General features: G+C 41.0%; 2 protein-coding genes across 3 annotated transcripts; one reads left to right on the top strand and one right to left on the bottom strand.

Moving 5' to 3' along the window:
- Positions 1 to 701: 701 nt before the first annotated feature.
- On the bottom strand, positions 702 to 3,907 carry CCDC121 (coiled-coil domain containing 121). Its single transcript, XM_060169662.1, has 2 exons — positions 3,332 to 3,907; positions 702 to 2,861 (listed from the first exon to the last, which is right to left on the bottom strand). The coding sequence occupies exons 1-2, from the start codon at positions 3,826 to 3,828 to the stop codon at positions 1,910 to 1,912; spliced, it is 1,449 nt and encodes a 482-aa protein (XP_060025645.1). The 5' UTR covers positions 3,829 to 3,907; the 3' UTR covers positions 702 to 1,909.
- GPN1 (GPN-loop GTPase 1) lies at positions 3,514 to 24,498 on the top strand. Of its 2 annotated transcripts, none has more exons than XM_060169656.1 (14): positions 3,514 to 4,120; positions 4,822 to 4,915; positions 6,985 to 7,024; positions 7,792 to 7,858; positions 8,582 to 8,619; positions 12,980 to 13,058; positions 13,265 to 13,359; positions 14,392 to 14,437; positions 15,082 to 15,228; positions 15,955 to 16,037; positions 17,659 to 17,698; positions 18,343 to 18,433; positions 21,518 to 21,625; positions 23,142 to 24,498. In XM_060169656.1, exons 1-14 carry the CDS (start codon positions 3,971 to 3,973, stop codon positions 23,225 to 23,227), a joined length of 1,164 nt encoding a protein of 387 aa, XP_060025639.1. In that variant the 5' UTR covers positions 3,514 to 3,970; the 3' UTR covers positions 23,228 to 24,498. The 2 variants fall into 2 exon arrangements, with proteins under 2 accessions (XP_060025639.1, XP_060025640.1); XM_060169657.1 differs by lacking the exon at positions 3,514 to 4,120 and adding an exon at positions 4,214 to 4,733.
- Positions 24,499 to 24,730: the final 232 nt, after the last annotated feature.

Below are 24,730 nucleotides of genomic sequence, written 5' to 3'. Positions count from 1 at the left end.
GAAACCGGTCCCTCGTGCCAAAAAGGTTGGTGACCGCTGCTTTATCAGATGATTCACCCTTTAAAGTCTTCAAGCCCTCAGAGGCCTCACAAAGGGACAGCCAGGAGCAGTACACCAGATCAGATCCATTATCTGGGATGAGGAATTCAAAATAAACTGAGACAGGGTGGAAGTTACTCACTCCTGAATTAATTCATCTGGACAGCACTGGCAGGAGGGGGAATTAACAGCAGATTAATAAGATTACCCATCCGTCTTTCCTTATCCTTAGTTTTATATCTTCCTATGTTTTTTGCATCGACAGAGAATAACGGTTTTGAATGTGTCTTGGATACCATAGTTTTAAACAGGCTCTCTGTATTTTCAGCTCCACTGAATAGAACTATTCAGGTTAAGGCAACTGTGTGCTACCTAACATTCTACTTTGTGCACTAAAACTGCATTTTTATTATGTGCACACTAGTATGAAGAAGACATGCAGAGTTGATAAGACATGAGAAGAGAGGTAAGTAGAAGGTACATTACATTGGAACAATAATGAAATCAGTGGGTATATTATAATCTGAGTTTATTTTCAATAACAAAATTTTAAGAACCAAGACATTACACATTTAACAGAAAAGTTGTTAAAGCTAGAAGTTAAGGCACATTGAGGCAAAATCCTTTTCTGAATCTAATTGTACAAGAATTCATTTTACATATGAATAAAACTGAAATCTGGGAAAACCATTATGAACTTTTTCATCACTGACAATTTCTTGAAAACATTAAGTTGATTCTGTTTTTCCACAAAGGAGCAACATTAAAATGAGGCTGCATTTCTGTACCAGGATTCAGCATTCAAAGAAATCCCTGATCTAACCATCAGTATGTCCTAAGTGCCAAAAATATAACTACCCTAAAAGTCTATATTAATTTAAAATACTATTCCTAGTTCTACTGAAGGGGCATAAAGAGGGTACACATGAATAACAAAACGCATTTCAAGGACTAGGAAGTGCTTATGCAGTAAAAACGTAGTAAGTGACCTAAAGCTAAAGTGCTCACTCTATCGAAACTTCAGTCATCTTTGTCATCTTAGAAATTGAGGATGTTGCCTGGGAAAGAGATGGCAAAAGACTCTTTAGAAAGTTCTCCAAATATATGAAAACTTTCTTTTGATACGTTTTCCTAAAACAGGCAGAAGCACTCAGTCACCTCATTCAGGCTAGAGGTATTTCTCCACAGAAAACTGACCAGGTATACATACCCTCTATCTTCTCTTCCCTTCACACAGTTTACACAAAGCAAAAATGGTATGGGCTGAGCATCAGACAGGTTACTCTGCCTAAGGCTTATTACACTTGCTGTTAAGAGTTTTTCAATCATGAGAAAACTGTAGAAGCAGCTACCTGATCACCAGCACAAACTTTACAAAGAGCTTAAAAACACTGTGTGCTAAGGTGGCCAAAGAAGTGAGGATACATGGACATTGGTTCTTTACAGAGCAGAAAGCAGAATATAACAATCTGAAATGCTATTCTTCAGGGGGCTTTTTCTATAAAGAAACCTAACTTAGCTAGGTGAAACACACCACACAACTATTTTCCTGTCACTTCCGCAAGGTGGTTTTCTTGAGGTAGTTTCACATCTGGGTTTTTGGCAAATGGTACTGGGTTATCTGGAGGTGTGAGGCACAGCCCATTTATTACCAAGAGCTAATTAAAGAAAAGCCTAACTTTAAGGGAAGCCAGTCCCACACATAATCTAGCAGTACTGCTGGAGAAAAGCACCTAATCCTTCACACTAACACATCATGATGGATATTGAACCACAGCACCCTGAGATCCCAAAGCTTTCCTAACCTGGTTTATGTTACGTAGCACCTAAGAACCCTTGCTCCATTCCTGACTTCGTGTTATTTTAGGAATTACTTTGGATGCGTCCTTGATTTGGTGCCTAGGGCAGGGTTCAGTGTGGTCTTTGGAGCACCTTGTCCTTTTGGGCACGGATTATGCCTTTCTTGCAGCCGTTGCCTCCCCCGGCTTAAGCAATCTAGGTACCACTGCTCCTGCTGCAGCTGCTGCTGCTTCTTTTTTAAACGGCTGTGAGTAGCCTGCAACTTCTGGCATTTCTGAATTAGCTGTGGTAGTTCCTTCTGTAACTGCTGGTGCTGTCTGTCGATGCTACTGTGGAACTCGGAAGTGTACTGCTTTGCTGCCCTCTCCAAGGCCTTGTTCTTGCTGTTCAGCTCCTTTGTTGGTCTTTTTCCCAACTGCCTTGCATCTAGCTCACTCAGTTGTGCCTCCAGTAATGCTTTATCCTGGAAGAACTGGACCAGCATGGCCTGTTTCTTTGCAGCTGTCTCAGCGTGGGTTTTCTTTATCTCCTGCTGTAGTGTCTGAATTTCTCTCTCCTGTTTCTCCTTTACTATCGAAATGTCCCTCATTGCCTCCAACTGCTTATTCAAATTGGATAGGATCTTTTCTTTCTGCAAGAGCTCTGTTTTAAGCGCTGAATTTTTTTCCGCATATTTGGAGGTTAATTCTTGTCTCCTTTGTTCAATCTGCCCACTTTGTTGTAAATAGTAGTTCCACAGCTTCTCGGTTCGCTGTCTAGACTCCTTTGTTTGCTTGGTCAGGTATTCCAGAAAGAACTGGTTTTCCTCCTCGACACGTACGTTTTCCGCCAGCAGCTGCCTGGTTTCCTCCACTAACGGTTCTAGTCGGATTTGAGTTTCTTTGATTTGCTTGTCTAGCTTCATCATTTCCACTACTGCCTTTTCTTTAAACCTCTTCTCTGCCTTTGTTAGCTTCTCTGGCTTGAGAAAATTTATGAAACTAAGATCCGGTTGAAGGGAATTACTGGAGTCCTCAGCCAACCTGAAGGGAGAACAAGAGAGACATCCCCCCATGTTTTTCACGAAAAATTAGGAAATAATTTAAAAAATGCACACGTACTTTAATTCATATCCCAACTCTTTGGGAGCACCTACGATGTTCCTCACACAAGGCACGGGGGACAGAGCTAGGGGTAAAGACGAGGGAGTGTAGTTTACAACTGACAATATGCCGTCTCTACAACCCTGCGAGGTAGTATCTTGAGGGTAAAGAGGAGAAAACAGGTTCAGAGAACTGAAGTGACTTGGCCACGATGTACACCGCCAGCGGGTGGCAGAGCCTGGGTCTAAAACCCAGATCTCACGGCTTACTGAACACTACAGCTGCTCCAAAGGGCCACCGCAGCCAACTGGGCGGTCGGGAGTAGGAGTGTATACATGGCTCGGCTCTTTCACCACCTTTCCGTGTACCGAGGGCGCCTGGGTGGAGAGAAGCGCCTCCTCAGTACCTACTTGACAAACTCGGCAACCAAACGTTCCTCCCCAAAGTCACGGGGCACCTTTGCGGAGACCGCCAGGGAAAGAGCCCTACGGTCTGGGGCTGGCGACACGCGGAAACGGCGTCCCAGTGCGGAGGGTTTTTCCAGTTTCTCCGGGCTGGTCTCTGCGGCTCTTGGCGGGGCCCAGCAACCCCGGCGCTCGCATCCCGCCCGGGTCCCGGCACGTCCAGCCCCGAGCCGCTTAACCTCCTCAGTCGCCGGACGAGCCCTAGCGGCCGGTTCTCCGGCGGCTCGGTTACCCGCTCTCGGGGGGCCGACAGGAAAAGGCACTCTCTTCACTTTCATAGTGTGGGAGCCCGGGGGTCCCTTGTCGTCCCGCCCGCCCGGGGTCCAGAGCTTTGCCCTTCCCAGGCCCTGCCCGACGACGGTGAGCGGCTCTTTAGGTGGCCTACTCCACTCGTCCTCCCAGTGTCTCCACTTCCCCGCCTCTGTCCCTAGTTGGGCCCCCATCCGGGTCTGGACGGACAGAGCAAAGGCGCACGCCTGGCCCCGTGGCCCTGCCCTCTCTGGCCGGTTTGGTTCGGTTCGGTTTGGTTTGCTCTGTTCTAGTCTCATTCAGAGTTCCGAACGTCGCGGGAGCCTCTCTAGCTACATGCGTCTCTATGGTCGAGTGGGCGGAGCCAGGAGCAAGATGGCCGCGCTCGCAGCTGCCACGGAGCCGCAAGCTTCCGGGGGTCCCCGGCCCCCAGTGTGTCTGCTGGTGTTGGGAATGGCGGGGTCTGGGAAAACCACCTTTGTACAGGTGACCTGCACGGCACGGGCGTAGTAGGAGCGCACGAGAAGTTGTCTGTGGCAGGCGTAAGGCCAGGGGAGAAAGGGAGGTCTCTCTGGGGAATTGGAGGGTACCGGCGCCTGGCTTTCAAGGATGCCAGCAACCCCTGTTTTTTCCTCCGCGAAGCCGTCTCAGATCCTAGCCTGGGTTCATTCAGCCTCTCTTCTGCGCACCCTCAGTGCCTATTTGTGACGACCGTACTTGGTATTGGAATTGCCTTGCTAGTGCCAAGTCCTCGAAGGCAGAGGCTTAACAAGTAATTCTGGCTGTTAATAGAGTGCTTGCACACAGGCTTTCGGTGTAGATTCCGAAAGAATTCCTTCTGGGGTGCCTACCATGTTTCAGGCACTGGGGATTTAGCGGAAATGACAAGGTTCCCGCTTAAATGGAGCTAATGTTTTTTGTGGGGGAGATAGAAACCCCCGCTCCCCCCAACCCACCAAGTCAATAAGTGATGGAGAGTAGAGGAGGCTCTGTTGGATGTGTGATGAAGAAAGGTAGCATTTCAACTGAGAGTGAATGTTGGCGGTGGAGATTAGAAACGAATATTTAAGGTAGAGGGAAATGGAAGTGCAGAATTCTGGTAAGTTGGATTAAGGGGTGGAAGTTCTCTCTTTTTCCTTTATCATGCCTCTTGGTCTCAGTCCATCCTTCTCCCCATATGTCTGCAGAGGCTCACAGGATATCTGCATAGTCAAGGGTGTCCACCTTATGTGATCAACCTGGATCCAGCTGTGCATGAAGTTCCCTTTCCTGCCAATATTGGTGAGTAAACTGTGCCAGAGCTTGTGTGAAGTTTCTCAGAGAATGGAAAGCTGTCAGCCTATCCTATGAGTCTTCAGTGCTTCCATTTTTAATGTTTTCTAAACTGCCTAATTTCGTTTCCCTTGGATTTGCTAGCATCCTGAAACAGGCTTCTTCCTGATTCCCTTTTTCTCTTTGTTTACTCCTTCCCTCTTCCTAAATTTCCTTTTTTTCCTTACCACTCCCATTCTCTCTACCTCTTTTGACCCAAGGGTGTCAGACTATGGTTCTTTGGGAAAATGAAGTGACAGAAAGTCAGTCCTCTGGCTTTTAAGCAGGGTCTGTTACATAAACTTTGTTTGTATAGTTTTTTTCTTCAAGTTAAGAGCATGTGGGTTTTGTGCAGAGTTTGCTTACTGATCTGTAGGAATCTTGCAAAGTTACATGGGAAAATGTGTGTATATATGCCTGTGTGCATTGTCTTGGTGAGGGGTTCCTTCCCTCTTACCATCAGACTTGTAGAGGAGTCCCTGACTACTGTATAAAAAAGATTAAGAATGGATGGGATCCAGTGTCCTGATTCTTGATAGGATCTAGGCTTCCTGATTTTCAGACTATTCCTTGATGTTAGTCTTTTCCCTCCTGGTCTCTTTTTAATCCTATTAAGCTTGTACTCCAAACATACTAATTAAGGAAGACCTTGTATTTAGAAGCAGAAATCATTATGGGAAGAATTTTGAAAAAAAAAAATTCCATCTTTTCACTTAAAGGCTGGAACTCTAATAGTTGATGGGATATAGGTCTCCTGACTGCTAGATAGGTTTAGTTAGATATTACTGGACAGACCAATTTCCTTTTTATTTAAAATTCCATCCAAATAATTTTTTTCTAGTTTTATTGAGATATAGTTGACATACAGCATTGTATATGATTAAGTTGTATAGCATAATGATTTGATTTACAAACGCATGAAATGATTATCATGAGTAAGTTTAGTGAACATCTGTCATCTCATATAGATACAAAATTAAAGAAATAGAAAAAAATTTTTTTCCTTGTTATGAGAACTCTCAACTTTCACATATAACATGTAGCAGTGCTCATTACATTTATAATGTTGTATATTACATCCCTAATATTTATTCACTGGAAGTTAGTACTTTTGACTACCTTCATCCAATTGTCCCTCCCTCCACACCCTCTACCGATTTGTAGATCGGTAACTACAAGTCCAATCTCTTTTTCTGTGGGTTTGTCTGTCTTGCAGTGTAATTGACCTGCCACAGTATTTAGTTCCTGGTATACAACATAGTAATTTGAAATACGTGTACATTTCAAAATGATCACTATGATGAGTCTAGTTAATATCTGTCACCATACAACGGTATTATATAATTTTTGACTGTATTCCCCACACTGTACATCTCACCCCATGACTCATTTATTTTGTAACTGAAAATTTGTGCCTCTTAATCTCCATCACCTATTTCTCTCCCCACCCATCCACTTCCCAAGTTAATGCCTTTATAAAAATGTTGTCTGCATTACCTTTGTTACCAGTAAGCAAGGAGTAAGAAATAAACCTTTTTTCTTTATTTAGCTCCCTTTTTCTATGTATATGGTCACTGAGAAGGTATTTAAGTTGTATAAAACTTTTCTCTTTGTCTCCGACATCCCTACCATAACTTGAGAGCTCCTAGCCTAACATTCTTCTTGGGTTACTTGGCAGTTGTCCTTGGCCAGTGTGAAGCTGGAGAAATTACTAGAAGACAGTGCTGACAATAGAAGCCTCAGAAGCTAGTTTCAGTTTCTTGCTGGGAGGGAAGGTACTTGCAGGGTACCTTTTGTCCTCCTAGTCTCTTCCTGAACTTGCTTCTTTTGCTGTTGCAATTCTGTGATCTTAGCTGAAAATTTAGAAAACAGATTGGAAAAGTACCTTGGATGCTAAGAGAGAAACTGATTGGTTTGCTCAGAGGAAGCAGAGATGACTTGAGAGGTCTGTTGGCTTAGATATTATAGGTGGGGAGTCTCAAACTGTATTGTTTCTTACGTGTTAAATTCCATTTCATTCTCTCTTTTTTTCGCTCCAGATATTCGTGACACTGTGAAGTATAAAGAAGTCATGAAACAGTATCCTTTTTCACATCTACTTTGGTTTTTGGCTCATCCCTGGCTACTTACTGTCTGTGTATTGTGTAGCTTTGAAAAAAGTGTTTGTGCCTTCCCTTGTGAAATATACTAGCAAAAGCATTCGATTGTTTTCAGGTAATTTTATGAAGAGGAGGGAAGATGAATGTGGGGAGAAGCATTGTAGGTGATTAGAAATCCTATTTCAGCTTGTGAGTTCCGTTTTCTGCCTTTGTCCTGAACTGCAGGCTGTTGTAATTAGCACAGAGAAGGAGAGGCTAGCTGGTGGCGTGCCTGGGTCCCACACGGGAGTATTGTCTTGGTGGATGCATCCATTGATCACCATCCCCTTAGACTGGGAAGCTCAAAGATTAGTAAGATCAACTCTTAGTACATTGCTGTGTGAAATGTGTACTTTCCCTATAGGTACGTCTAGATAGGAAGACTAATTCTAATCCTCAGGTGGCTTGATGAGTGAGGATCAGAGCAAAGAGTGGTATATAAATGATCTTCATGGCTAATGCCATCAGGCTGTCAATGCCTGATACATCTGTCTGTTCCATTTTGGCCCCATTTCACCTGGCCATTTCTAAACGATGAATGAGGTAGACATTGATAGTGAATGTTTCCCTATGAGGTTAAGATTGTGTGATACATACTAGTCAATTGAACACTAACGTTACGCTGTTTTTGTGAGGGATTGTCTAGATAATAAACTTTATCATCTAAATTGATCTATAAGCAGTTTAAATCCTCAACTTAGTGTCTAGGTATGGACTTGGACCCAATGGTGGCATAGTGACCTCACTCAATCTCTTTGCTACCAGATTTGATCAGGTATGTCTGTCTCTATTTACATAGACATGGCTGTGTCAGAACCTGTGACTCTTAAATGCCTTAGCTTGATCACACTGGGAAAGAAGGGCAGTCAACCTCAATGTCAATACAGAATATAAGGAGGCATTTTGGTGGACAAAGAAGTAGGCTATGAGAGGATGATCAACGTGGTGAGAGACTTCACATTGAACGTTGTGGCGGCCAATAAAGACCTAAGAGACCTGGGTTCTCTTCTTGATCTGTTATTGGCTTGCAGTGTTACCCTGAGGGTGGGGTGGAGGGATGGGGAGTGGGATGGGCTACCAGGCAGGGAATGGAACAATTATGGGGCTTTTCACTTGTGACAAATTGTTGTCATCTTGTTATGTTTTCTCTGTCACATTCCACTTCCTTAAGAGTGTTTGGCAATCACTGATTTTTTACCTCGATTTCACTCAATGATTCAGGCTGTTAACGCTTTACTGAAGCACCAAGAGAGAGACTTGGCGGTGACAGATCAAGTCTTCAGCTCCTTAGGCCTTGCCCTGTGCTCCAGGGTGTTGTGGTACGGCAGGTGTGGCTATGTTTCTTTGGTTCCATGAGCACGTTAGTTGGTGTCCTCAGACAGAGAACACAGAGGTTCAGTCGTTAATGGTGCCTGCAGGTGGGCCACTCTAGAGAGGGCCCTGTGATTTTTTTTTGTTGAACTTGGATTCTGTTGTAATTGGCGTTTTTTTCTTTTAGGTGATGAAATTTATTGAGAAGGCCCAGAACATGTCTAAGTAAGTGATTTCAGTCTAATGCCTATTTATTACTCTGTAGTTGACATGTTTCTAGGTTTTTTGAAGAATTTTGGGTTACTATCAAGTTCTGAGAGGGTGTAGTTTGAGATGAAACCATGATAAGTGAAAAAATTGTTGGCAAGAAGACAATCATTAAGATGCTCTACTTGGTTGGGGAACTAAGATCCCACAAGCCATGGTGTGGCCCAAAATAAATAAATAAATAAAAGCGACAAGATGCTCTACAGTGTAGAGCTCAATTTGATAGTATCCCACCCCCAATCACTTTGGTATATGTTCCCAGCTTCTTAGGAGGTATTTTGAGAATTTGAGTCCACATTCACTTGTCCACTTGCCTTCTCTTGCTTGTTGGCATTAAAGTCTATGAAATACCTTTCTAATCCTTGTTTATTTTATTTTATTTTATTATTATTTTTTTATGTTTATTTTTGGCTACACTGGGTCTTCATTGCTGCACGTGGGCTTTCTCTAGTTGTGGCGAGCGGGGGCTTCTCTTGTTGCGGAGCACAGGCTCTAGGCACTCGGGCTTCAGTAGTTGTGGCACGCGTGCTCAGTAGTTGTGGCTTGCGGGCTCTAGAGCGCAGGCTCAGTAGTTGTGGCGCACGGGGCTTAGTTGCTCCACGGCATGTGGGATCTTCCCGGACCAGGGCTTGAACCCTTGTCCCTCGCATTGGTGGGCGGATTCTTAACCACCGCGCCACCAGGGAAACCCCTAATCCTTGTTTAAATTAATATAATTTACATGATTCAGAGGGGATATTTTTTAATTTAAAAAGCATCAAAATATAAAATAGGAGATTCTTATTATCATTACCCACAATGAACTGTTGTTAAATTTTTAATAGGTTTGCTTTTTTTAAAAGAAAGGAAGATAATTTATTATTTTTGTAAAAAGGATATATAGGCTTATTACTATAAATAATTCCTACCATGCATAGTATTTAAAAGATGAAACTATCACCCTTCTTGTCACTAGAAATAGCTATCATTATTATCATTATTGCTGTCAGTGACTGTCATCCCAGGCGTTTCTATTCATGTGTACATAGATAGAAGGATGGATGGATAAGGTGTTTTTACAAAAATAGGATCATACTAGAGTAGTTTTTTAAAGTAATAGCTTTATTGCAATATGAATTCACAGACCATAAAGTGCACTCTTTTAAAGTATACAGTTTAGTGGTTTTTAGTATATTCACAAAGTTGTGCATTGACCAAAGGTACCTAATTTCAGGGACTTCCCTGGTGGTCCAGTGGTAAAGAATCCGCCTTACAAAAAAAAAAAAAAAAAAAGAATCCGCCTTACAATGCAGGGGACGCAGGTTCGATCCCTGGTCAGGGAACTAAGATCCCATATGCCACGGGGCAACTAAGCTCGCAAGCCACAACTACTGACCTCTCGCGCCTCAACTAGAGAGCCCGCATGCCGCAAACTACAGAGCCCGCGCCACAACTAGAGAAGAGAAAACCCATTTGCGACGGCTAGAGAAAATCCCATGTGCCACAAACTACAGAGCCTGTGCCACAACTAGAGAAGAGAAAACCTGTTCGCCACGGTAGAGAGAATCCCGCGTGCCACAACGAAAGATCCCTCATGCCTCAACGAAGATCCCACGGTGCTGCAATTAAGAGCTGGCGCAGCCAAAAATAAATAAATAAAAAATAAATCTTAAAAAAAAAAAAAAGAACTACCTAATTTCAGAACATTTTCATCTCCAAAAGAAACCCCATACTCATTAGCAGTCACTCTATTCCCCATTCCTCCAAGCTCCTGCTGGCTTCACATACCATTTTACATTCTCACCAGCAATGTATGGAGGGTTCCATTTTCTGTACATTCTGGTCACTACTTGTAATTGTTTTTGTTTTAATAAATTTATTTATTTATTTTTTGGCTGCTTTGGGTCTTTGTTGCTGTGCACGAGATTTCTCTAGTTGCAGTGCTTGGGCTTCTCATTGTGGTTGCTTCTCTTTGTTGCAGAGCACAGGCTCTAGGCATGCGGGCTGCAATAGTTGTGGCATGTAGGCTCAGTAGTCGTGGCTCGCGGGCTCTGGAGCTCAGGCTCAGTAGTTGTGGTGCATGGGCTTAGTTGCTCCGCATCATGTGGGATCTTCCCAGACCAGGGCTTGAACCCGTGTCCCCTGCATTGGCAGGCGGATTCTTAACCACTGCGCCACCAGGAAGTCCAGATGTTGAGCATCTTTTAGTGTACTTCTTGGCCATTGGTATATATTTGGAGAAACGTCTATTCAAATTTTTTGCTTTTTTAAAAATAAGTTTCAGGTATGCATTGTAATTTAACATGTGTACACTGCAAAGTGATCACCCCGCAAAAGTCCAGTTACCATCGGTCACCATACAATCGATCCCCTTCACCCTTTTTGCCCACCCACAACCCCTTTTTCCTCTGGTAACCACTGATTTGTTCTCTGTATCTGTGAGCTTGCTTTTGGTTGGTTGGTTTCCTTCCCTTACCCTTCCTTTTCCCTTCCCTTTCCCTTCCCTTTCCCTTCCCTTTCCCTTCCCCTCCCTCCCTCCCTCCCTCCCTTCCTTCCTTCCTTCCTTCCTTCCTTCCTCCAGATTATTCCACATGTGAGTGAAATCATATGGTAGTTGTCTTTTTCCTTCTGACTTATTTTACTTAGCATAATACCCTCATGTTGTTCATCCATGTTGTCGCAAATGGCAAGATTTCATTCTTCTTTTATGGTTGAATAGTATTCCACTGTGTATATACCACATCTTCTTTATCCATTCATCCATTGGTGGACACTTAGGTTGCTTCCATGTCTTGGCTATTGTACATATGATGCAATGAACATAAGGGTGCATATATTTTTTCTAATTAGTGTTTTTATATTCTTTGGATAAATACCCGGAAGTGGAATCACTGGATCATACGGTTAGCTCTATCCTTCATTTTTTGAGGAATCTTTCTACTGTTTTTCATAGTAGCTGCACCAGTTTATATTCCCGCCAACAGTTTACGAGGGTTTCCTCTTCTGTACATCCTTTTCAGCACTTGTTATCTATTTGGTAAGAGCCATTCTAACAGGTGTGAGGTGATACTTCATTGTGGTTTTGATTTGCATTTCCCTAATAATTAGTGATGTTGAACATCTTTTCATGTGCCTTTTAGCCATCTGTGTCTTTGGAGAAATGTCTACGTAATCGGATCCTCTGCCCATTTTTGAATCGGGTTGTTTATTTGTTTTGGGGTTGTATGTGTTCTTTATATATTTTGGATACCAATCCCTAATCAGAGATACGATTTGCAATTTCTGCTGTTCAGTAGCTTGCCTTTTAGTTTTTTGTTTTGGGCAATGCCCGGCAGCTTGCGGGATCTTAGTTCCCCGACCAGGATTGAAGCTGGGCCACTGTGGTGAACGCGCTGAGTCCTAACCACTGGACCACCAGGGAATTCCCACCTTTTAGTTTTGATGATGTTTTCCTTTCCTGTGCAGAAGCTTTTTAGTTTGATGTAGTCTCATTTGTTTATTATTGCTTTTGATTTCCTTGCCTTTGGAGTCAGATCCACAGAAACTTATGTCAGTGAGGTTACTCCTTATGTTTTCCTCCAGAAATTTATTTTATGTTTTCAGGTGTTACATTCAAGTCTTTCATCCATTTTGAGTTAATTTTTGTGTATGGAGTGGTCTGGTTTCATTCTCTTGCATGTGACTGTCTGTTTTTCCCAACACCATTTCTTGAAGAGACTTTCCTTTCTCCGTTGTATGTTCTTGGCTCCTTTGTTGTCAATTAATTGTCCATGTATGTGTGGATCTTTGCTTTTTTAAAAACAGCTTTATTGAGATATAGTTCATAGGCCATACAATTTACCCATTTAAATTGTACAATTCTGTGGCTTTTAGTGTAGTTACAGAATTGTACAGCCATCATCACAATCAATTTTAGAACGTTTCATTCCCTCAATAAGAGACCCTCTTCTTTAGTTATCACTTTCTTATTCTTTTTCTCCCTCCCTCCATTTTCCTCCAACCCCACCCCTAAGTAACCAGATGGTTTCCCAAGAGATTTACACTCTGGTTTTGCTTATCTCTCATTTTTAATGCAGTGTGTTTCTAAAACTGTCAGTTTTCTCTGTGATCATTTGCAGCAGTGATGTATTGGTGCTCCTGCCAATGAGCCTGAGTACTGGACATTGAACAAAACCCAGGGGAATGTGGTATGCACTTTAAGGGCAATGGGAAGAAGTGAGACTTGACAGTGTGAAGAGGTTATTTCAGTCTTGAGTAACCAGATGTTAATGTTTTGTGGGATGGAATATCTTTCAGAATGCATAAATGAAAACTTCTTTAATGGTCTTTTTTGACACAGGTATGTCTTGATTGACACACCTGGACAGATTGAGGTATTCACCTGGTCAGCTTCTGGGACAATCATCACTGAGGCCCTGGTGAGTATTCTAGGACTTGTTACTCAGGGTAAGTAGAGAGCCAGACAAGAAAAGCTTCTTATTGCTTGGGATCTTATATGGGATAGAGTCATAGAGCTCTGCACACCTGCCTATAGTGGTTCTTCCTTGCCACGGAAGGTAGGAGAAGAATTTGGGGACAGGTCAAGAACCCTCTGACTAAAGCTTTGATTATTTTGTGGCTTTAGGCATCCTCGTTTCCAACGATTGTCATTTATGTAATGGACACATCTCGAAGTATCAACCCAGTGACCTTCATGTCCAATATGCTCTATGCCTGCAGGTAATGCGTTATTGTTGGGCATAGTATTATGTCAAGGTATGAAGTCTCCACTTCTTTTCCATCATTTTTGAGTCCTGAGTGCTTACCCCTAGGTTTTCATTCAGGCTTGCCACTCACTTTAGTGGCTCTGGGTTAGGGAGGGGCTCTGGGTTAGGGCGGGAAAGGAAGCACATATACTGTTGGCATTCTCTTATCAGCCACTTCTCATCTTCCTCCCTTGCTTGTTACAGAATAGGTGATGAATGAATATGAACCTTCTGGCAGTTGCCCCAAGTTGAATGAAATCCAGTTCTGAATAGAATAGAGCCCCTGGTCTAAATGCCTTTCTTCTGTGTTGTGATAGGAAGAGTGAAATTATAACATGAGGAGAGACTGAATAAAAAGATTCATCCATGATTCTAAATGCATGTGTTTTCCCAAGTGTGGTGCCATTGGGAGAGGAAGGACATGCCTCACTAGGCTTTATTAGTGCATTAGACCTAGGAGCAAGGCGGACCATTATTAATGCTGAATTTTATTTTGGGGGTATGCAAAAACAATCACCCCGATTTGTCTCTTCTGTTATGACTAGGGATGTCCCTTCCTGTTAAACACAAGAAATCTTAGTCTAGATAGAAATCTGATGTTTGATAGCATGATTTTGTCTTCATATTAATTGTTTAAAAGACAGTTAATTTGGTGAAACACACACACACACACACACACACACACACACACACACACACACACACACACACACACACACACACACACACACACACACACACACACACACACACACACACACAACCAGGATCAGTACCAAAGCATTACTACTCTAAGAAAAGGAGAGAGTGTGTATGTGTGTTGTTTGCTTGATGGTAGTGGTAGTTTCCTGCTTGGGAGGGGAGAATATGTGAGTGCTGTGTAAGAATGGATACCTGTATTTAGAGTCTGAACCCATCTCCCTATTTATTACTCAGTTCCATCAGATAACAGGCAAGCAGGTGCTTAAGTGCTTTTACTAATAATGCCTCAATGTTTGATTTTCAGCATCTTGTACAAAACCAAGCTGCCTTTTATTGTGGTCATGAATAAAGTAAGTGGATTCTTCCTGTTGTGACTGAATGTTTCGTTTTCATCAGAACCTTGTGTTTGGGTAGGTGAGAAGGATTATTTCAGATGCTGGAGAGCAGATTTAAGCTAACCTGAAGCAAAGTCATGAGCACTTCTAGGAAATGGATTCAATCAAATCGAATGAATATATATTGCTGATTCTTTTCCAAAGTTTTTTTAGGCTAGACAGAGTAGCCCCTGGTCCACAGCGTATAGGTTATCCCTCAGGATTGGGACTGTGTAAATGAGGGAGGGACTGCTAGTCTATTGGAAGTGGCAGTTAAACAAAACCAAAACTTCTCTGTTGTTGGCTAGGATGCAAGAGACTATGTACTTGACTTCAGAGCCTGGAGGGTACTGGCCTCCACTGTGGCCATGGTCACTTGGCAGTGGATAGTGAAGGTCTGTTCTAACCTAGAATATACAGAGCTTCATTTAATTATTTATACTGCACAGCAGTCGTGGCTCTTTGTGACTTGTTGCAGTGGAGGAGGAAATGGGGGAAGCAGAGAAAGAAAATACATGAATTATTGCTCTCTGCTGTCATCAATTAAAAAATTTTTTTTGCCGTTGTTTGATGTCTGACCTCATCTCTGGTTGCTGATAGTTGACTTCTCTCTGGTACAGACTGACATCATTGATCACAGCTTTGCAGTGGAATGGATGCAGGATTTTGAGGCTTTCCAAGATGCCTTGAATCAAGAGACTACATACGTCAGTAACCTGACTCGTTCAATGAGCCTCGTGTTAGATGAGTTTTACAGCTCCCTCAGGGTAAACTTTCTTGCTTATGCTGTTGGTGTCTCCAGATAACCTCATAACCCAAAGGGCTGGCTTTGAACCTATTTTGGAAAGGAAGTTCATTACCTTCTGAAAAGTAATTTTTAAGGCATGGCTTATTAAAAACTGGAGACTTAAAAGATAAATATGATATGGACCCTACCCTCAGAGAGTTTATGGTCTAGTTAGGAGAGAAGGCTAAATGCAGAGTTAAAACATGATATATTGTAGTAACTTATATTGTGATATCTTAAGAAAGATTAAAAGTTGGGCCTGATAGTGGTGATGGGGTAGATCACTTTTGAAGTGAGAGATTTTTTGAGGATATAGCCAATATAGGTGTGCTTTGAAGGATGGGTAAGATTTGTGTAAGCAAAAGTGGGTGTGGGTAGCAGCAAGTATGTTAATTGCCCAAGCGAAGACATTGAGATACTAATTTTTATAGAGAACAGACTGTGGCTTGATTTGATAGGGAATAGATGAACTGCTGCTTGTTTGATCCTAATTATCTTTCTCAGTTCTCTATTTTCCATAGACTTATTTCCATCACTCTTGAGTAGGTATGCCATTTTGTCTTGTTTTAGCTTCATTCTTTGCCAGAGACTTCTTAAAGTAGCCAAACCTCTTCTGTGAAGATTTTATGAAATTTGAGCCAAATAATATATGCCATTTAAAAATATACAGTTGTTTCCTCAGTGGTATTAATGATGCTTTTGGCAGGTGGTGGGAGTGTCTGCTGTTCTGGGTACAGGCTTAGATGAACTCTTCGTGCAAGTTGCCAGTGCCACAGAAGAATATGAAAGGTGAGGATAAAGGAACATTCTAGTGATGGCACTCTTAGTTACCCACAGGTCTGATATGATAGCTGTTTTGCCAGGCAAAACATTTTGGTTTTCATGGTGTTTGTATTATATTTGCCATGCAGATGTGCACTGGATCTGATCACACTTAGGGTTAACAAGTAGCTGTTAACTTTTTTTTAAAAAAGAATAGGAGTATAGGGCTTCCCTGGTGACGCAGTGGGTGAGAATCTGCCTACTAATGCAGGGGACATGGGTTCGAGACCTGGTCTGGGAAGCTCCCACATGCCGCGGAGCGACTAGGCCCGTGAGCCACAGCTACTGAGCCTGCGCGTCTGGAGCCTGTGCTCCGCAACCAGAGAGGCCGCGATAGTGAGAGGCCCGTGCACCGCGATGAAGAGTGGTCCCCGCTTGCCACAACTAGAGAAAGCCCTCGCACGGAAACGAAGACCCAACACAGCCAAAAATAAATAAATAAATTAATTAATTTAAAAAAGAATAGGAGTATAAAATCTTCACTGTATTGAATGATGAAGAACAGGTGTCATCAGACATTGTTTGTAAAAAGCCAGGTGTTAAATATTTTAGGCTTTGTGGGTTGTATTATCTGTTGAAACTCCTCAACTCTCATTGTAGTGCAAAAGCAGCTATAGACAATTCCTAAACAAATGGCGTGGCTGTGTTCCAATAAAACTTTATTTATAAAAACAGGCAGTGGCCTGGATTTGTCCTGTTTGCCACATTGGTTGACCCCTGATGAAGAACATAGACTTTGGAGTCAGATAGACATGGTTTAGATTTCTTTTTCCTCCAATTAATAAGTGTGTAACCTTAGCAAGTTTTCCTCATTTATAGATGAAGGGTAATAGCATTTATTGTTAAGGTCATTGTGGGGATTATTTGAGATAATATATCTAAAGCACCTAACACAATTGCTGACATGTAGTAAGCATATTTCTTAATAAATGATTGTTATAACTATTTTCTTGGTTAATACTGGAGTTCCATTTATCTAAAGGAAAGTGGAGTCATAGCACCTATACATTTTCCTTAGGCCTGATAATTGGCTGCTTTCTAGCAAGCTTCATACTTAGCAAGAGCTTAATAGCCACATTGTGGTTTTTCAGAAACATTATTTTGATTTTTATTCATCAGATGAGGTTTGTTTTTTTGTTTGTTTTGTTTTGTTTTTTTGCATGTGTTATCAAAGCCTCAGGATAGACTCTTTTCTATATCCTTTCATGGTTGCCCAGATAAATGACATAATTATGTATTGGGCTTCCTGAGCCCAGTAGGCCTAGCTTCTTTTACTCATCATTTAAACATCTTTTACTCATGTTTATCCAAGTGAATGGTGAACTCATTGGTCATGGTCTCCCCAGAGTTGATCTTCCCAGATCAGCAGTCAGTCTTTTGTCTTGTTGCTGATTTCAGGGAGGGGGCAGGCACCTTGGCTTTTAATTCCTTAGGGATAGAATCTCAGTGACTAAGACTTGTTACATCTGATGTATGGTGACATAGATCTTTTGTTATTATCAAAGTACTAGGAAAATAGAAGTGATGTGGAGGCGGGGACAGGATAGATTATTAATCAAAGGGATTTAGAAAGTGTTTCTCTTTCCAGAGAGTATCGTCCTGAATATGAACGTCTGAAGAAATCGCTGGTAAGAAAAGAGGCTATTTGTGTATTTTAGGGCCACTGAATAAACAATCTCAAACTATGTACTAATCCTTCTGCCATAAATGCTTTTGTTTTGGTTCTCAGTGTATCCTTTAGATACTTGTTAATTTAAACCTGTAAATTTGTACGTATGCTGTCTGGATGCAGAAAGGCCCTTAATTATTTTTCTTCTCTATACTTGAAGTAATAAAAATCAGTAATTTTTCCTTTTATATATGCTGAGCCCTTCTTGTGCCATACCTCCACCCCTACTCCAAGGTCTATTTAAAGGCTACTTGTAGAATTTTGTTTAAGAACAGAGGGTAGTTCACAACTCTTACCCCAAATGATGAAGTGTCCTATCCCCATCGGCTACATTGGACATCTTATCACTGAGCCTTCCTGCAGTGTCTGTTTGAGGGTTCTTTTGATGATTTTGTGTCTAATTTCTGAAACCTCTAATACAGTCTGCAGAGCCCTCCAGAATGAACTTCTGCTAATCTGGGCCCACACTGCTCAATGTTTCTGTCATCAGCCATCCCTTATCTGCCTCTAGTATTTGTATAATTTGTCATCTCCAGTTAGAAGTCTGGCATCTAACTTGGGCCTCCTTTTTTAATATGACAAAATTTTCCTCTGTGTATATAGGCTAGTGCACAGAGCCAGCAGCAGAAAGAACAACTGGAACGACTTCGGAAAGATATGGGCTCTATAGCCTTGGACACCGGGACTGCTACAGGTACTGGAGGGTCTTCTGGTGTTAGGAAGTAAGAGCGGGGTACACTTATCTCCACTTAGTAGGTAGGTATTTATGTTTAAGGGAGAGAAAGAGAAAAGGATAAAGTAAATGTTGTATAGTGTATCTATCTATCTGTTCTTCAGTCAATTTAGATAAATCCTAGATCTGCACTGTGTTTAGTTGTCTCTTTGTCTCCTTTAATCGTGAATGGATCCTTTGTTTTTGTATTTCATGACATTGACATTTTTGAAGTGTACAGATGTAGATATATACCTACGGACATACCTATATCTAACATCTGTGTTAAAGAGGAATCCACTGTCTGTGTCTCTCATACCACATTTGTCTTATCTGTGTTTATATTTTTATACATATGTATATGATGATTCTTTCTCTTCAGGTAGTTTTTGGTTTACTTTGGCAAGATACTTGATGTCTACTTTTTTTTTTAATTACTTTTTAATCCTCCCCCTCTTTTACTGTTTATTTTGGCCTAATTTTAGATTTACAGAAGTTTCATGAATTGCAAAGAATTGCCATATACCCTTCAGCTAGATTCGCCAAATGTTAACATTGACCACATTTACTTTATTCTTTCTGTTATATATGTTTGGCTTTACATTTTATATAAATATATAAGTATACGTATAAAATATTTGTATATTATACATAACTTTTTTCTGAATCGTTTAAGAGTTAAGTTGCAGACATGATGCACCTTTACCCTTGAGTTTTTCTTAAAAATAAGGGCATTATTTTATATACCCTCATTGTAGTTATCAAAAACTAGGAAATTAACATTGACACGTTCCTATTATCTAATGTATAGACCTTATTTAGACGTAGCCATTTGCCCTCTATAGCAGGAGAAGGTTCTGGATCTGTGTTGCATTTAGTTGTCACGTCTCTTATTTTCCTTTAATCTGGAATGGCTACTTAGTCTTTCTTTGCATTTCATGACATTGATATTTTTGAAGTGTATGGTACTTACATTTTTGTAGAATTTTCTTCAATTTGGGTTTGTCTGATGTTTCCTCATGGTTCAATTCAGGTGGCTCCTTTTTAGCAGAAGTTAACAGATGTGAAGTGTTTTTTCCATGTATCGTATCACAAGGTACATGATGATGAGTTGTCTTTGATCACTTACTTAAAGTGGTGTCTGCCAGGTTCTTTCATCATAAAGTTATTTTTCCCTTCATAATAAGTATTTTGTGGGGTGATGCTTTGATTAGATAAATGTACTTTTAATTTTCAAATGTTCACCCATTAGTTTTAATATGCATTAATCTAGGTAGGGATAGTCTTCATTTTCCTGATACATGTTGCAGATATTTTCTCCCTGTTTGTCAGTTGCCCTTTGACTTTGTTCATGGTGTTATTTTGCCATGCAAAAGTTTCTGTTTCGTTTTGTATAAATTTGATGTAGTCAAATTTATCTTTTATTGCACCTGGTTTTGAGTCATAGTTGGGAATCCTTTATCTACACCTGTGTTAAAGAGGCATTCACTTATGTTTTACTGTAGTACTTGTATGGTTTTATTTTCTACATTTGGAACCGTGATCCATTTAGGGTTTATTCCTGGGTATGGCGTGAGGTATAGGTCTGTGTTACCTTTTTCATAAATAGTTGTACCCACATGATTTATTAAAAAGTCTACCTTTGTCCCAGTGATGAGATGCTACCTGTATCATATACTAAAGTTTCATATGTACTTGGATGTATTTCTGGATTACCTATTTTATTCCTCTAGACTGTGTGCCTTTACTGTGTGGCTTTAATTACATATAGAGGCTTTATAGTATGTTTTAATATCTGCTAGGGCTAGTCCTCCTCAACGTTTTCTTTTTTAGTGTTTCCCTGACTATTCTTGCTTGTTTGTTTTCCCAAATGACCTTTAGTATCAACTTAATGTAGCTTGCTAAAAAACCTCTTTGATATTTTTATTGGGATTGTGTTATATTAATTAATTAATTAATTGACATCTCTTTGATGTTGCTCTTCCTGTCTAAGAACAAGGGATGTGTTTATATTTGTCCAGTCTACTTTTATGTCTTCCAGGAATGTTTTCCTCATGTAGGTTTTGTTAAATTTGTTAAATTTTTCCCAAGGATTGTATCTTCGTTAGTGTTGAAAATGGGATTTTTCTTCTAACTGGTTATGTTTGTGTTTATGAAGACTTTTCATTTCTGTATTTTAGTTTTTTTATTCTGCTACTTTACTGACATTTTTTATTGTTTGAGTTAGTTTTGTCATTAATTCTCTAGGGGTTCCTAGGTTGGTGCTCAAATTTAAATATATACACACTCACCCACCCACACTCATTGGTGGACTGGCCTTTAAAGGAGTAAAGTTCTGTTAATGATAGCTATTGCTATAGGTCTAGTAGAGAACAGCAAAGCCACTTGGTGGATTAGGTGCTGGAACCTGGCTGGGTTTACCAGTTAAGTGAGTTCCACGCTCCACACTTTTACTCTTGACTTACCAGCACACTGGATCTGCTCAAATGTCTTTAGCCTTCATAGGAAAAACCATAGCCTCTTCTAAGCTGAGAGCTAGTACAAACAAATGACATTACTATTACTATGAAGACAAGCTACTTGAGAGTTATTTTCCTCAACTTAAAAATGAGACCTCTGGGGGCTTCCCTGGTGGTGCAGTGGTTGAGAGTCTGCCTGCCGATGCTGGGGACACGGGTTCGTGCCCCGGTCCGGGAAGATCCCACATGCCGCGGAACGGCTGGGCCCGTGAGCCATGGCCGCTGAGCCTGCGCGTCCGGAGCCTGTGCTCCGCAACGGGAGAGGCCACAACAGTGAGAGGCCCGAGTACCACAAAAAAAAAAAAAAAAAAAAAAAAAAAAATGAGACCTCTTGGGTTACTGGCCTCATGAAAGCACTTTGTGAAATACACTAGTGTAGAAATGTTAAGTGGTATTAACTGTACATTTAGAAGAGATAAGATCGTGCATTTTTTCATGATCACCTTCATCCTGCCAGTTTTTAATCATAGTTGCTTATCGATTCAAAATCACTTTTTTGAGGAGGCCTATGTTCATGACATGCTAGTGATAGATGTTTTCTATGTAGGCAGCTTACCTCCTGTGATGGACCCTTCTGACTTGATCCTGACTCGGGGAACCTTGGATGAAGAGGATGAGGAAGCAGACAGTGATACTGAAGATATTGACCACAGAGGTGAGAGGTGACTGAGGTGGCTCATGAGAACAGAACAGCTGCTTATTCTTTCATTGTTTGCCCGGGAGCTTCCTGCTACTGAGGGAAGACCTTGAGCATGAAGCCAGTTACAGGGGAGAGAGGACATGCTAAAGGATGCAGCACCAGGAAGGAGTTCCATATATTCAAAGTTCCTGGCCTTCCTACTGAATGGTTAATATTGAGCTTGATTACGGCCTTTTATTAGTCTTGTGTCTTCTCATCTTTAGGTCCTAACTCAATTTTGAGGAATCCAGGATTGTTTATTGTAATCATTGTTTTAAGAATACAAAAGGAGGCCTCAGCAGACCTAAACCAGTCAGAAGGGACTGTAGCATTGAAGATAGAATGGCTCTGGAAACCCAAAAGTGTTCCACTTTGCATAGTTTTATGGACTGTGGACAGAATCTGTTTCTTGAAACAACGCTTTTAGGTCCTAGCTGTGCCCAAGAGCAAACTTCTCTTTATTCCAGTGTGCTGGATACTAACATGTAAATTGCATCATTTAATAAGATTTATTGAGGTATAATTTACAAACAATAAATCCCACCCTTTTATTAAAGTGTATAGCTTGATGAATTTTAATACATATATATAGTTTTGTAATTACCATTATAATCAAGAAACAGAACACTTCCATCACCCTAAAAGTTCGCTCGTGCTCGCTTTTATTCAGTCCCTTCCCCCACACCAGCTCCTGGCAACCGCTTACCTGATTTTTATTCCTATAATTTTGCCTTTTCCAGAATGTTGTGTAAGTGGAATCACAGTATTTAACTTGCATTTGACTTTTTTCATTCAGTGTAATGCTTTTGTGATCCATCCATGTTACTGCATGTGTCAGTAATATGTTCTTTTTTATTGCTGAGTAATAGTTCTATTATGTGGATGTACCTTTGTTTATCCATTCACCAGCTGATTGACACTGGGGTTGTTGCCAGGTTTTAGCTGTCATGAATAAAGCTGCTCTAAACATTCATTAACAGGTATTTGTGGACAGAGGTTTTCATTTCTCTCAGTTAAAAATATGTAGGAGTGGGACCTCATTTTAATTACTTTATGAAGGAGGTATTCTCCCCACTTACAGGTCAAAGAAATTGTACATTTTGGGCAACATGATAAATACAGCCTGCTTCTAGGAGATATTTCCTTATTGGGAGAAGTGGACATACAGTGTCTTAGAAATATAGTTGACTCTTCAACAACTTGGAGACTAGGGGTACCCACCCTCCTCGCAGTTTAAAATCCCTGTATAATTAACTTATAGTTGGCCCTCTGTATCTGTGGTTCCACATTCGTGGATTTCACCACCTGTGGATCATGTGGTACTGTAGTATTTACGATTGAAAAAAATTCGTGTATACATGGACCTATGCAGTTCAAACCCGTGTTGTTCAAGGGTCAAAGGTACTATTTCTGATGGATGGGTGACAGCAGCTCTAATCCACCTGTCTAATGGGAGAGTTTAAAAAGAATTAACCTTCTTTTTTCCTTGCAGTTACAGAGGAAAGCCGTGAAGAGCCAGCATTCCAGAATTTTATGCAAGAATCAATGGCACAGTACTGGAAGAGAAACAACAAATAGTTTCTAAAGTCCAAAATTTTGGAACTCTGTGTGAAGGGACTATCCTTATCTCTGATTGGGGGCTACTATAAAGGACAATTTTGTTCAGGATAGCAGTTTCTCTTACTAGTGATATCTCCTGACTCAGATGAAGCCAGGGATAGAATACATTTGGACCTGGCAGGTAGATGCTGATTCCCCTTGGCATTTTCCTTGGATTTATGCAAGGAAGGATATTCTGGTTTTGGATGCTCATATCCCTTCAAGCCTAAAACTGCAAGTTTTATCATTTGAACGCACATACTTTTGCTGCTGATGGACAGAACAGAGAGAGAACTTAGTGGGCTGGATCTGTAGCCTCTACTTCTCCAGCATCTTGCCTTTGAACCTGCACCACGAGTTCCCCTCCTTTTAGCAGAAAGAGAGGGGGAAACAGGAGCTTGTCCAGAGCTTGGCAGTGGAGTCTCCTTGGCAACCAATCAATCTTGGTATGAAATGTGCCTCAGACTGGGTAGCTTATTGTAGAACACCAGGTTCATTGAAGAAAGTGGGCAAAACATTGTTAACGAATAAGAATTCTACTTTAGATGGTGACTTGGATAAAGAGTTTTTAATTTTAACTTTGTTGTAAGCCTGCTTGTCATAATTTCAAATAAGAAAATTATCACAAATAGTCACTGCAGTTCAGAAGAGAGGTTTAAAGCCACATGTTGTTTACTAAAGTTCCATGTACGTACCACACCTAGTAACCAGGTACAAAGCCAGGCCCTGTTTGTATTGTACTTTAACTTAATGCAGTGTATCCTTAGTGCTTTACTCAAAGTCCACAGATTTGGGTCAGTTGCACATTCCATATATAACAGCCCTGGTAAGGGTTTGCTTTGCCTCCACATTCTTCACAGTATCTTATAACATTATACATTTCTCTTAAGGAATTTTATCCCTGCCTAACCTGTATTCCAGATCAGTGGTTCTCAAAGTGTGGTCTCTGGACCAGAAGCAGCAGCATCATCTGGGAAGTTACTAAAAATGGGACATTCAAGCCCTATATCAGAAACTGGGGGTGTGTGGGGCCTAGCAGTCCGTTTTACTAAGGCCTCCAGGGGATTCTGATGCATGCTAAGTTCAGAACAATATTCTAACTCAAACAGCCTATGACATAATTCTAGGCCAGGTGAATCTCAGATATCAATGTGCTTATCACCTGCTTTATCAGAGTACCCCAACCTTGACCATCTGGTGCCTATTCTCCAATCTAACATTCTAAAAATAAATAAAAGTGTTTTGCTTTACATGAAGTATTAATTTCAGTATTCTGTAACTAATGGAAACCACTGGTCTAAAAACTTGAACCTGTTCTTTGAGAGGAAACCATTTGCACAGCAAAACTCTGAACATACCCGATTTTTTCCCTTAGTGCCTTTGTATACTTTTTACTTAAAGAGGAACTTGTCTGGCCTATGCTATAAGCTCCATAAGGGCAGAGACAGTCTTACTCATCTGTGTATCCCTTGCAGAGGACCC

This window comes from Lagenorhynchus albirostris, chromosome 13 (assembly GCF_949774975.1).
Source record: "Lagenorhynchus albirostris chromosome 13, mLagAlb1.1, whole genome shotgun sequence".
NCBI classification, from domain to species: Eukaryota; Metazoa; Chordata; class Mammalia; order Artiodactyla; family Delphinidae; genus Lagenorhynchus; species Lagenorhynchus albirostris.
The sequence above is the reverse complement of the archived record's forward strand: the minus strand, read 5'-3'. Positions and strand labels throughout refer to the sequence as shown.